General features: G+C 43.0%; 1 protein-coding gene across 6 annotated transcripts in view; it reads right to left on the reverse strand.

The window, feature by feature from the left end:
- DAB2IP (DAB2 interacting protein) overlaps positions 1–14,125 on the reverse strand; it is a 249,502-nt gene that overhangs the window by 143,137 nt on the left and 92,240 nt on the right. For all 6 annotated transcript variants that reach the window (XM_080402873.1, XM_080402872.1, XM_080402867.1 and 3 more), the window contains one exon: positions 1,176–1,279. In XM_080402873.1, the coding sequence (XP_080258999.1) occupies positions 1,176–1,279 (104 nt within the window). The remainder of the gene's footprint in view (positions 1–1,175; positions 1,280–14,125) is intronic.

The following is a 14,125-nucleotide window of genomic DNA, read 5'->3' on the forward strand; positions in this document are numbered from 1 at the left end:
CATGTTTATTGCCCACTTTCAAAAAAATATTTATTTTGATCCCACCATTGTGCTTCTATGTGTCAGCTGAGTGTACTCCTAAAATAAATAATTACTTGGATTTGATATTGTTGTTAGATAAAACAGTCCTCCTGATTGAAACTACTGTGACCCACTGTAGAAGTCTAACTAATATCTGCAGGATGTTATAGAAGTGACTTGTATCAGTGGGAAGACAGTGATAAATACCACTGTGCACATTGTAACTCAAGACACTTAACTCACTCTAGAACTGACCTCCCAGGCATGGCAGGGACTATCTTCTAAAGCTATGAGCCAGCCCAAACACCTGATCTTGTAGGAGCACAGAGAGGGTAGGGAGAGGGGAGTCCTGTGGTTGGGCTCATTATGCTTCCTCATGCTGCAGTGAAACTGTTGGCAGCTCCTCCATCATCTGCAGCATCACAGAGCTAGGGCTCAGCATGGACAGATCCCTCAGTCAACCACTGGCTCTGACTTCTTTGGGTCTTTGGCTCCGTTCTGTAAAATGGACACAGTGGTGCCCTTCCGCATGCAGCAAGACCCTCTTTGTCCTGTTTCGTTTTGGTATCACTGTTATTCATGTTAGTGGTGCTGCTCTGTTCCACTCCCAAATGACTTCCCATTCTTTACGTACTGTGATCACAACAGCATAGTGATACTAGCAGAGCGTCTCAAAGCAAAAGGATCGAAGAAATAGAAAACAGTGTGTGGCTCGCTCTAGGCTCCTCCTGGGAGAGGATACCAGGCTCTGGGGAATCACCAGCTTGGCAGGTTACCTGTTAGTTAATGACAGGTTCTTCTACAGGTTTTCTTTCTGTAGGAGGATGAGGAGGTACTGTACAATTGCAGACTAGTAAATACATCTATGAATATACTGCGCTGCCCTAGGATTCACAAAGGAAACATCACCAGGAAAGTCTCCCAAGTGAAAGAACTTATGCAAACCCACTCCAGATTCATACTCAACTCTTCTTGCTTCACCAAGAAATATTTTAGAATTGCTTGTTGCTAACAGTATCTAGCAACACTACATCTACTTAAAAATAAGTAATCAACTAGTTTCACCTAGGCCACCTCTCCTCTCAGGATGAGAAAGTTCTATTTCCATCTGGCAACCCCCTACAACAATCACTCAGATGGGGTGAGACACTTACCGTGACCCGGAAAGGCGTTGTGGCAGCAGGCTCCATGGTGGGGTTCTTCTCAGTGACCCCGCTGGGCATGCTGCGCCTCTGCCCACACCTCTCCGGGGGGGACTCTGTGGATGGTACAGAAAATAAAGGACAGTTACAAACACAGAAGCACAGGAACAGTCCAGGAACATCAGCAGACCACGCAAAATATGGCTTCTTCCTTTGAGATGCCCTTACAAATGAGCCAACACAACAACCCCACTGTATCTGCTCGCATTTCCCACAGCCGCCTAGAACAACGTTCAATCAGCAAGACTTTCACCTTCAACAATTAGCATTTTTTATACAACTGTAAGCTTCAGATAATGCCTGACAGGTTGGCATTATCGTTATTTCCAGTCTGCAGATAAGTAAACAGAAAATGTATTGAGCTGAGTGAGAATTATATGCAAAGTGCAGAAGCGTGCACTTGTGTACTTGATACTCCTAAGGGAAACTGCTAATAGGGTTACAGGCATTCGATGCTTAAGTTACCTCTCTAATTCCTCTAGCAACTTGCTTTGAAACTAGGAAAAAATTATTAAATGCTGCATTTGCTGAAGTCTAAAATGTGGATAGGAATACTTACCACCTTCCCTGCTGGTGAGGAAGGGAGGGAGCTGAAAAGGCTAAATTAACAAATACGCCTAACACTGAGAAGATTTAGAAAGATATTTGGTAAAGTCAGCAACAGCATTATGAGGTGGTGTTTCCTTGGTTCACAAACCCTCTTTCAAAGCATCATGAAACTCATAAAAATAGATCTATTTCCAAGCTGCCGTTCAATGATGCTCAGACCTTGCAAGAAGCTTCCCTTCTCAAACCATTCGAGAGTCTATGCTAGCCAAGCATGTCCATCACCCAAAAGGCGGAGCTGCATCATCTCCATTCTTTTGATCAGGGAGTCTGGAAACTGGGCAGGGCTTGTGGTCATGATCAAGTAGGCATTTGGTGATAACTTCAAGAAAAAAAAATCAGGTGTCTGGACTACACCGCTCTCAGGAGTGGGCATATGACCCGAGGGCTGAAGAATGCTCCTCCTGGAGCAGTGGTGTGGCCCTGCAGGAGGCAAGGAGGCTGCCTGCCTGAGGGGGACTGCACAGCCTTCTGTATGAACCTACATGGGTCAGAGATCTGCGCGTAGCTTTGCAAGTTGAGAAAATACCTGTATATAGATCTCTTTATACAGATGCATGTTTATGAGTGGAGTTTAAGCCCATAAAAAGTATGAGGAATGCAAAACAAAGGCCTGAGCAAACCTCTGAGTAATGCAGCTTCATTTTCAAACACCGGTTCCTTCGAAACTAAGCACACAGGATTCTTTTGAGCCAAGTGCTTCTTTTCAGCTTGTCCCTGCCCTGCAGGAGCACTGACCACATCCAGCACTGGAAACCTACAATTTTCATTCACAGACAGAAGATTTTTGAGGACTGAAGGATCTTTACATTCAAAATGAGCACAAAACTGTTCAAAAATTCTAAAAATGGGTACAAAAATCAAACAAAAATCAGGTGGTATATAAATAACTTTGTAAGGTACAAGCCAGGGAAAGGCTTTTGCCATTTTATTTTGGTTTGGTTTTGGTTTTTTGCCACACACCAATACATATCAAAATACTGTCTGCTGCCATCAAATCATGGACTCCTGAACATAGAACTGTGCAAGGTTTGGAGAAGATGAACGAAGCTCATACTTATTCTCCCACGCACCAGAATCTTCTCTACCTTTTTATTTATCAACATCCATTGGGTTGGAGTATTGTTTACTGCATTTCTCCCTTTCTGTAGGCTTCTTTTCCACAAATAGTTTCTGTCCTCCATGTGACCTTATCAACAAACCCTTCTGATCTACAGAAAACCCTATAACTTTTAAAAGACAGCGTTTGGATATGTAACACTGAGTTATTTAGTAAACAATATGGAATCCAAGCAAAGAAAAAGCAAATGAACAACAACTTCAAAGCGACACTGAAAAGCAGATTTTTCACACAATTTTCTCCTTTCAAAAGTTATGAGCATAAAGATAAATGAAGAAGCAGAAGCTGAAATAGACATTGGAGGAACTCCTACTACACGATTCCATAGGCAACAGGCATGCCAACAAGTGTTACATCATTGCTAGGATCCTTGGTTGGGAAAGAGAGGTATTCTGAAGAAGAATACCGGCCACAAAAGGAAATTCAATGGTAGACTCTGCTAGAGGGAGGCTTCAACAAATTAGTATGCAAATAAATCTAAAAATGGAACAACCTATACTTCAGAATGCCTCAGACAATGATGTTTTCATAACGAGTGAAACTTAGACATGGCTTGTTTGCCAATTCTCGGCCTCTGCAATCTGCCATTTGCTGCCATCAAGCCTTGGCAAGGAGGGTTGTCCCCTTAGCAAGGTTCTCCCCTTGCCAAAGACTGCCATCACCCGGGATCTGTAAGAAACAACTAATACCTGCAATTCCACTCAACATTTCCTGAGATGTTTCTTAAACTACTCCAAAAGGAGAGGTTGTGAGATTCCACCCATGGACTGGGTGAAGTGCCTGTTCAGCAACATCTTCCTTGCAGATCCCGCTCATAATTCCTCACCAGCGGGCACATAACCTGTATGAAAGCCAGACAGCCAAAATAAGCCAGTCCATTGCTTTCACAACTTCCAGCCAAGCCTTCTAGTGTCTTGGGCACTTTCTCCACAGAATGCTGCACTTTGAATCCCAAAGAGGCAATCAAGCCCTTTGGTGTTAACTCCTTTCACACTAAGACTCCCACCCCATTCCTTTGAACAGTGCCCCCGCCCCCCTTTTTTTTTTTTGGACTGTCGTAAACAAACTACTTGATTACAGCATTTTGAAAGTGAGTTCAAGATGACAAGACAGCTGAAGAAGCTGCTTTGCATTTTCTTAATGACCAGAAAAATAAACATTGTTTAAAGCATTTCTCATATATATGTCTGGAAATCAGGAACTATGGGATTATGTGAAAGGCAGCTGCAAGAAATTACTTTCCCCAGAGGCCCTCAGCACAGGCACAGAGCTGTGCTCCCCACCCCAACGCACCTCTTGCCTTCAGTACTTGCTGTTCCATAGAGGTATTGCTGCACTTTTCATTTGCACCACAGTGGTCTGTCAGACCAAAGGGCACAATTGTCTCACTTTCAGTAATCTGTCGATCTGCTTCCTCCTTCAACCACATGGGTCAGACCGCTCCAGAGAAAGGGAGAGTGTGTTATGACCCGGGGCTGATTAGTATCTGGGACTGGTTGCACTGAAGTCACAAACTTCACTCTTAAATTCTTACTTCATTATTAAAACATATCCAAAGCACAGCCTCAAACACACCAGTTTGACCCAGACCAAAATACCAAGATGGGGCAGGACCTAAAGCCTCCTATTATTCTTAAGCTTATGGTTCATAAAGTGTTTGGAGTCATATCTCCATTTGAACTTAAGCATGGTGGGTTTCACTGCAGAGGGGAGGTTTTGCAGGTGAGACATATTACAAAAGTCTTTATAAGAAACCAGAAATAACTAGGAGGGGGGTTGGGTGTGGGGGAAGCTGTTTGTTTTAAAGGAAAGTGAAAATAGCTTACAGGTAAATTAGTAACTCCTAACTACCAGAAATGTACGGCAGAACAGTTTCACACAGTGAACAGTACGAACACATAAAGGTTTGACCTGCCCTTTTTGCTTCTTCAGGGTCAGAGGAAAATTCTTAGCCCAGGTTACCCTGCCTCGAGACCGGCATTAGCGATGTCTGCCGTAGCAAGCCCACAGCAACACCACAGCAGCCAGCCACCATATCAAAGGTTGCTGAAGGCAATAAAAACTCTCTGTAGCCACTAGAGGCTGAAAAAGAAATGTCTTAATTTACAGCAGAAGATATTTACGTTAGCCAGTGGAAAAAGTCTTCTCTTGACACGAACAGTTACACATCGGAATTGATCATCTGAAGAGATAAATGTACATTCAAGCCCATCTTAAACCTTTCTACAGGAGAGCTCTCCCTGTTCAGGCAAGGTTCAGGTACGACGAGCTTCCTTCTCTCCCCTCTCCTGGGGCAGATGGCTACCAGATGATGTCCTGAAATCCCTTCCAGCTCTATTTTCTGTGATTTCTGACAAATTTGGCCATTTGTGCATAAGACAAGCAAGCTACAAGAGATCAGATTCAGTTTGTGAATTCAGCCTTTTCCACTTCATTTCTGGCTGGACAGACTCCATGGCAGTTCTGTTACAGCTCTCAAGAGTCCGCGGTCCTAGGCTGACCTCTGTTAAGACTCACAGCGTGACCCTTGGATGTTTTAATGCTTTTCATCAGATTCAGAATTGATAAAAAACTTGAAAATCCCATGGGAACACTGCAAAGTTTCATTAATGAATGTCTGCCATCCAGTTTGTATACCAAGATAAAGGATTCCAGAATGAGGAACAGTATTACTGCAGGCAGCTAACCACGGAATGACATTTCCAGAAACACTTAGTACTATCAGATAACATCCTCACTAGACAGTGAATTTCTCTGTTAGCTTAACACTATACCCCAGCTCATAGAAATTCCAGGATTATACCTTCATTTGTCCATTTATTTGCTCACATCAGATTTGATATGAGGACTTAGACACACAGCATCTCAGGACGCTATTTGCTCTCCCAGAGTCCTCAACCTGTTATGAACTTAAAACCTCCAAATCTTTCTTTTATGACACAGAAGCCTGAAAATCACTTAAGTAACAGTCTATTAAATGAGGATTACAGTGCAGGCATACTGGATCTGAGAACAGATTCCTTGGGTGTAGTGAGGAAAGCCACATTACCCAGTAGCAGAGATGCCAGGGTGCACAGGTGCCCACAGAAAGAGATGGCTTTCTGATTCTCTGCCATTTCCACCAGCCCACAACGCAATACCCACATAAAGATGGGATATATACAGATGAGCAATAAGAAGTTGTCTGATTACTGTTGGACAGTTGAATCAGGCAGGGCCACCTAATTACATTACTGGTCTTTTAGAAGCTCTAAAAAAAATCTCAAAATTGGACTGGAAAAGGTTTATAAATCACTCTAAGGAGGACTGTGGCCATTCTGACAGAAACTCCTCATCTAGTTTTCTCCTCATTTACGGCATTTTTCCTGTAGTTTTCTAGGTTTGCCAAAGGATAACCAGGCATTTCTACTCTCGCTCTTTTCCTTTCCCCCTGCATGCTGTAGAACCGTGCTCCTGTGGGCCCTCCCAGCCTTTTTTCATGAACACGCACTAAATCTCCCCTGAAACAGCACTGTTCAGTGTCTGCCACAGACCGGCACCGTGCTGGGGCTCGTCCATGTTATACAATCACAGAAGCAAGAAGAAACAAACAAAAGTGCTTCCTGCTTTTCCAAATATTTACAGAAGGTTGTAATGTTTTGGGTTTTCCCCAGCACAGGATAAGATCTTCAAAGAGAAATCTCCTTGAAATTATCAACCCCCTGAAACCTCTCCCAGGTTATGACACATAGCTGGGTCCAAAATGCTGCTTGCTGTGTGTTGCACCAGGATGTTTTTTTAAGCTGCCAGGGTTGAAAGCATCCCGCTGAGTTCACTGCCAACAGGACACACAGCACTGTAAACATTGCACATTAATTTAGGACCTAGAGCTTATGAATATTTCTGAAACTGTTTCTGTACACTAATAAACACATCTGAATTGTTTAACTAATTCAAGGCTCCTGAGTTGACAGAATAATAAATCCTTACTACACTCTTCCATGCCTGTTCTTCATGCTGCAGAACAGCTACAGAGCAGCGTAGCAAACCCCACCAGGGCTTCCAGGACATCAGCAGCAGAACAGACTGCGAGGAGCTCCTGGCACCTGAGCTCTTGTTTAACCCACTCAACAACACTGCTTTCTTTGCTGCAACTTCTCAGACACTGCTACAGAGTAGGTCATCGTGTGTGACAAACACACAAACAAATATTAATACTGTTTACTTTTCACTTAGCAAGTGACATGTTTTTACATTTGAATTACCTGCTCTTGTGAATCACAGCTAGTCCAAGAGAACATCAGGATTATGCTCTCACTAGTGGGAACGAAATACATTAACTCCTTCTGTTTGTTCATCTCGCTTCACGCCTTCCCCCTCTCCTGCTCTCCTCTCACACACAATTCCAGGGATCAGCTAGTGGAAGAGACAGTATGAACAAAAGCAACAAGAACCAGCTGGAAGGAAGAACTAACAAGGAGGCACTTCCCAGCAAGTTGATTTTCTGATATGAAACTGTTTCAACTCCAAACAAGAAAGGGAGGTACAAATCTGAATGACTGTCAGAGAAGGTAGCAATGAGAAAAGGTCTCCCTCAACTCACCAAAAGGAAGCCGTGCTTGTCAGCAACGCACATGCCATGGCACTCCGAACAAGCCAGGAATAAGAGAAGTAGAGATGATGACTTCATCAGAGGCAGCAAGAAAGAGAAGTATGACTGGAATGCCGGACAAGCCAGCAGCTCTGGGGAGACGCGACAGGAGGTCAGGTCCCTGCACCGTACCGCAGTGACGTGCTTTAAGGAAAGGAGACTTTAGAGGACAATAAACTTCACCAGATCATCTGGATGTCATGCAGAAACCCAAGAATTCATCAGAACCAAAAGCTGGTGGAAAAGATCCTGCCGGCAGCCCTCAGAGAGGTCAGGCTGGCTGCCGACCTTGGGCACTGATCCGCCAGCGAAGGTGTGCTCCTCCCGGTCCTGCCCCTTGGCTTCAGAACTTGACAGCGCCAGAGTGCCCCAGAGAGCTTACCGGGTGGAGTTTCTGTGAAACCAGAGGGAACAGGAATTACCGGTCTCTGGCTCGTACAATTACACTCTCTGAATTAATTTTATTGCTTAATGAATTTAGGTGTTATTCCTCTAATTTCTGCATTATCTAATAACTCCTTACTACAAACCCAACAGAGCAGAGAAGGAGACACATAGTGACAGAAGTGATTTAACACGGCTAACTAGCATTTATGAATTAAAAACAGTCCTTGGAGAGTAGATACTTGTCGTGTCGCTGTGATTCCCAATACTCAAGAGAGGCTGCAGAAAAATCTACATTTCAGACAGCTTTAGGTGGCCACATGAGTCCGGAAGGAAAGATGGATCTTTAATCTGAATCCAAAGGGGTATTTAGAAACTGCTGTTAGAATAGTGGCACACTTAAAAAGTGGAATATTACCCTGGGAATAAACAACGACGGAAAATAATAAACACCGAGTTGTGCCAACTTTTCTCTTCGCGAGGCATGAATAACTCCGAATGGGAAGCAGAGACACAAAAATGTCTGATTTCCAGTGGACAAAGGTCAGTTAAGAAGCACTGGCAGGTTATGAATGCCCTTGCCAACACTCTCCTCCTGCTCTCGTCAGCTGAACAAGAAATACAGCTGCAAGGCCAGTTTTGTTGTTCAATTACCTGGAGAACTATTTATTGGAACATATCACCCAATGCCCTGCTGATCCCTCAGTGAATTCCAGTTGATCCCTTACAGCAATATTAAAACCATTATGCCACACAAAATTAATTAAAAGTCAAACCTTTATTAGGCAATAAAATTGACTTTTAAATAAAAATGGTCGTGAAGCAAAAGTTTAGGGCAGGTAATGCTGCCCTCTGAAAAATCAGATTCATCTAAAAGCAAAGCTAATGAACACTCAGAGCGGGTATTCTCTAAGACTAATGAAACCTTGCACCACCGCTACGTTTTAGGTTAGAATAAAATTATTTCTTTTTGCATCGTAGAATCTCTAACTTAAATATACTTATATAGAGCATAGCAATCTCACTGGCTGTACCCACAACTCTTCTACAGCAGAATCGGTGATCACCCCCCACTCATCTAATGATATGAGCAAAAATAGTGGTCTGAAAAGGTAGTGAGAGCATGAGAAAATGTGAAACTAAGGACACTGTTTACAGAACTACAGCTTGTAAAAAAATCTCACTTAAGTAATCATTTACATACAAAACAAAAAAATAAACAGGGATCCTTACTTGCCTTTTGTGCTACACTCTGGCACAAAATATTAGAATTAAACAATTAAGAGGCTGGTTGTATGCCTATTGCGAATGGTATCCACGGTGACTACACCAAACAGATCCAGCTTCTTACCATCACCTTTGTTTCTCTCACAGATGACAAAAACACTATATTCATTTTACCAGGGGGAATGCTCCCTCTGACTCAAGTGTGTCCTGCCTGAAAGCACAAAAAGGCACCTGAAGCACCACTCAGAGCCAGACAATCCTCAGCAGCTACAAGAATGGTGGCCAGGACAGTTGTGTGGACTGAAGAGCCTTATTAGAAATGACTCGAAAACAGAAAACAATTCAACTCACAGAAAACATCAGACCTCTCATTTTCCCATCAGCTAAAAATTATGAGCATCTTCTTTCAGAGTGGGACTAAGATCTTCTGGAAGAAGAGCTTTTCCTTTGTTAAATAATGATTTGAAGTGACACTGACCTTTGCCACAGCATGCCGTGCACTTTAATGGATCTCATATCATCTCTGTGTCAGGTTCCCAGATATCCTGTACTGTGCAGTACTTAATATTCCTCATACTGCTCCTGAGCAAGTACTATTAATGGCTCTTGCATCTAGTACTGAAAAAAGCTGTGCTATTTTTCTGTGTACTGGGGGTGTATCTTTTTCTATAGTTTCTCTAATATTAATAAGAGAATTCTTTCCCCAGCAGCATGCTGAGGCGCTTTTTGATGCATGCAAGCAGGAAGGGACTTGCTGCCATTTCCTCTCGTCTTGCTGTGGGCTTTGGCTGTCCAGTGTTGCAGCTTCTTCCCTCCCGGAAAGCTCTGTTAGGCCCTCCAACCTTCAAAGCTGGAACAAGCCGTGTTTCCACTCCCCCCCAGCCGTGGGGTAAGGGCCGCGCTGCTCTGTGCCGCGGAGATGCGGCTGCGGGATGCACTAGGGGGCGCTGCAGCCCCTCGCTGCCCAGCCCAGCCCGGGCTGCCTGCCAGGGACCTGCTCCTGCCACAGGCGGGGGGTTCTCTCCGGTGGGGTTTATCTGCTGGTTTACTTCTGTTCAGTATCGCTGAGAGTCAAGAGGCCTTCCCCTGGTCTTCTGAACGTTCCTTCGCACCTTTCAGCGCTGCAAAGGGCCAGTCCTGGCCAGCCGGCCAGCTGACTGCTTCCGCCACCGCAGGTGCTGACCCTGGCCACGTACCCTTCGGTCCCACAGCTTGGCCATAGACACCTCGGGCAAATTCTGCCTGCAGCAGAACGGATGGAGAATGTATTCTTTACCTGAGGAAGCTGATGAGGCATATTTGTCAAGAAAAAAAAACCAACCTCTCGGAGGGCAAAAAGGAAAAGAGAGAAGAAAATAGCACAAATGGGAAAAGAAAGCTTAAATAATTCTCAACATGAAAAGTCTGAAAATACACACACTAACTTCCCTGTACTACAAAACCAAAGAAACAGATCAAATCCACAAACGAAAGATATAGCCACAGGTCCCCAGACCTGGTGACAAGAAAATATAAAGCATCCAGAAAATTACTGCCCCTCCGCCCCCCTTCTAAAAATAAATAGCAAATTATGCTGATTGAGCAGCCTTTATTACAAACTCCATTTTACTGCCTGGCATTTTTAAATTAGATATGTATTTATATATTTGGTATTTTTATTCTTTATTTATCAGTCTCTGAAATAAAATATGTATGATACTTATCTTTCTTTGGTATGATGTCTAGAGAACAAATTCATCTTTTGCTAACGGCACATCATTAGGAGCTTTTTCTCCAGGGTAAAATTGAAATCAAGCACAGACTTAAAAAATACATCAGAAAAAGCTGAAATTCTAGACTGGTTGGGGACTAGATCGTGGAGACTACTAATACCCTGGCTAAACTGGCAAGGATGATAAAGTGAAGTGGAACATCAGCTTCCTCCTATGTGATGATAAAGACAAGCAACATGGAGTCTGGAGAACAAGAAGTCAGCTCTGGGGAGATTTAAATTAGGTTCATCCATCATGCTTAACATTTCTGCAAAGATTCAATGCCGTTCCCGTGCTGCTTTGTTGCGGCACTTTATCAGCATGGCTGCCGACTCACAGTGGCAATCCAAGGAGAAGAGAAACTTCTATATTCTCTGTAGCCTCTGTCACTATGGATGTAAACTATGCCACCTATATACACCAGCCGAGACAGAGCATGGAGCATATAACCCTCTTCCACTTGAGACTGCCATGAGCCCCGGTGGGCTGAGGCACAGTCAGTGGCCAGCTGCCTCTGCAGACTGCTGGCCCAGCACAAGGCGGCCATCAGCATGTGGTGGTGGAGCACCACAGACACCTGCCAGATGGTCTCACATGGCCTTTGGCTAACGTCACAGGGTCCCAGCAGCACAGCGGCTGGAGAATGGACTGTCCCTTGTGCAGCTAAGCCTCTCTTCGTGATTTCAGTACAGATGACACAGGTCCTGCCAGGCCTCCCATTTCATTAAAACTCCTGGGATTGCAAAAGGGAGCTGCAAACCTCACAAGAACAGATTGCATCGCAGCACGTTGACCCTCTTTGCTTCCAACTTCAGAGAGAACTAAAAAATATAGAGGCACGTAGTGCCACAGTGGCAACCCCACTGGGATGGGAGCTACACATCCAGACCGCAGCCACATTTTTGTCACCTTTTGGTGAGGTTTGTTTCATTGCTAAGGTGTTCCTGTGTTTGGTTGGGGGCTTTCTTGATAGCTTGGACAGGTGAACTACAAACCGGTTCAGAACAGTTTACTATATGTGTGAAGCAGCAGCACGGTATAAATGAAAACTTTGTGCAGTTTAATTGCTAGGCCATTTTTTCAGTTGTGCGTTGTGGCTGTTGTAACAGGTCTGTACTGGCAAAATGCAAATTAAATAAATAAATACTTATTTTACAAGCATGATTCATCAGAGGTTTCATCTTCTACAGCAACGAAACAGATGTTCTATTGATGGCACTTCATTAGAGAGATAAATGGGGTCACATACATATCTCTATTCACATCCATCTGCATAATAGACCAAACATTAAGATTTGAAATTCACATAGTACATGCAGCTCTTATATCAGCCTGAAAAAGTCTTAATGCCCAGAGCCAATTAATCCAAGTTAGATTGCCTTAACATTGAAGGAACATTAATATTGTTCAAGAAAGCAGAAGGTTGGGATTTAACACTGGCTATTTAGGATAGTTTCATTGGAAACACTTCAAGAATAATACTGGATTTTAACTAACAGGCTAGCAGTAATTTTTGGTAGCTACTGGACAAAATACAGCATCCCTCCTGATAAAGCAACTCAAAATACAGCATTAAAAAGCAGCAGTGACAGAAAGGTCTGAAAACACTGCATGCACTGATGGAAGATAATGCTTATAAAAAGTGTCACTTTCTCTGCTAACCGAATTATTTTTTAAAGGTGCTTACACAAATGTTCCGCATTTGCTTGTGTGTGGATGTGGGAGCGTGTGCACACACACGTATGTCGGGATACAGTGCGCCTGCAACACACTGGCAACCAACCTATGTGCCTACAAAGCCAGAATATTGCTGAAGACGCATCCTGTCCTTACCACTGTTGCTCACACATCTTTCTTCTAGCTGTTCAGACTCTCTTAGCAATTGCTTTACATTCCACAATTAGAAATTGTAAATCCTAATTTATTGTGACTGATACTTTTTTTTCCCCTTTCAGGGTGGGTGGGTATTCCTGCTTCTCTTACACATACATGCTCTGAAAACACACTTGCAGGTGTCAGCCTCGCAGGCTTACTTTTTAGTTTTCAAGCAAACATTGCCAGTGCCAATGAAAGAGACAGGAAAGAAAACATTCAAGAGCAGTCATGTTTTCTCCTTTCATATAAAAAATAGTGTGCCACAGATGGACATACATAAACCACCATTCAAACTATTACATTCCTTTATGCAAATAACCTACAGCAATTGTGCTAGCTTTGTGATTGTGTTGCCATGCTTTTTAAACTATTCACTGTTTACCTGCAAACAAAAACGTAGATGACAAAAAGGGAATCTATCAGGGCAATATTCACTGGCACATTTCCCATACTATTTTTTAAGCGGGAGGGAGTAGAAGGATGTCCTTACCTACACTAACACTGACACTTGCATTTTCTGTCCTAAAAAATATGCAGGGTGTATGTAGGGATTCCTTCCTCTGCTACTGAATGGCAGTCGCTCTGAGGAGCAATTCAGCAGCTGTACAGCAACACACTGCAACACTGCAGAACAATTTAGCACACGTGAACAACATTCATTCTTCCTGGGGAGATTAATGCACTCCACTCTCAGAAATTTTATTTTGGTATTCACCTAAAGTTCCACTGGTCATAGAAGTAAAGTTATGTAAATGAAGACCAAATGTTCTCACTTTAAATATGCCAGCCAGATCAAAATCTGTTCCCATCTAAGGGTATAAAGGTAATAACTGTTAACCTTTGACTGCTAAAAACGTAAAGGGAAAATTTCATTTAAAACTTGCTCGTTTGGTTACCATGGACACTGCTTAATCATGAAGGATGACTATTACTTGTTACTATAGGAACCAAGAAGCTTAAGAAGCATCCTGTAATTTAACTCCAGATGCCAAATTTTACAACAGTCCACCTATTACTACATTTGGATACTTCAGAACAAGCCCAGGCTTGATCTCTGACTCTACAAAAAATTCACTGATGCAGAGGCAATGTAAGAAATAAAAAATGTGAGCACATAACATACAGAAGAAACTTGCACTTCAAATAAATGGGTTTCTTCAAAAAGAAACATTAAGTGCTCAGCATCTGAGGATTCTCCTTTCAGTGTAAATGTTAATGAAGCAAAACTTTGGCTGTCTTTATTCTTGTCAGTGTTTCTCAAAGTCTACGCAGTTGTAGAGCATGTTTTTCCCAAAAATGAATGCTCCAA

Source organism: Falco punctatus (genome assembly GCF_963210335.1).
Source record: "Falco punctatus genome assembly, chromosome: 9".
NCBI classification, from domain to species: Eukaryota; Metazoa; Chordata; class Aves; order Falconiformes; family Falconidae; genus Falco; species Falco punctatus.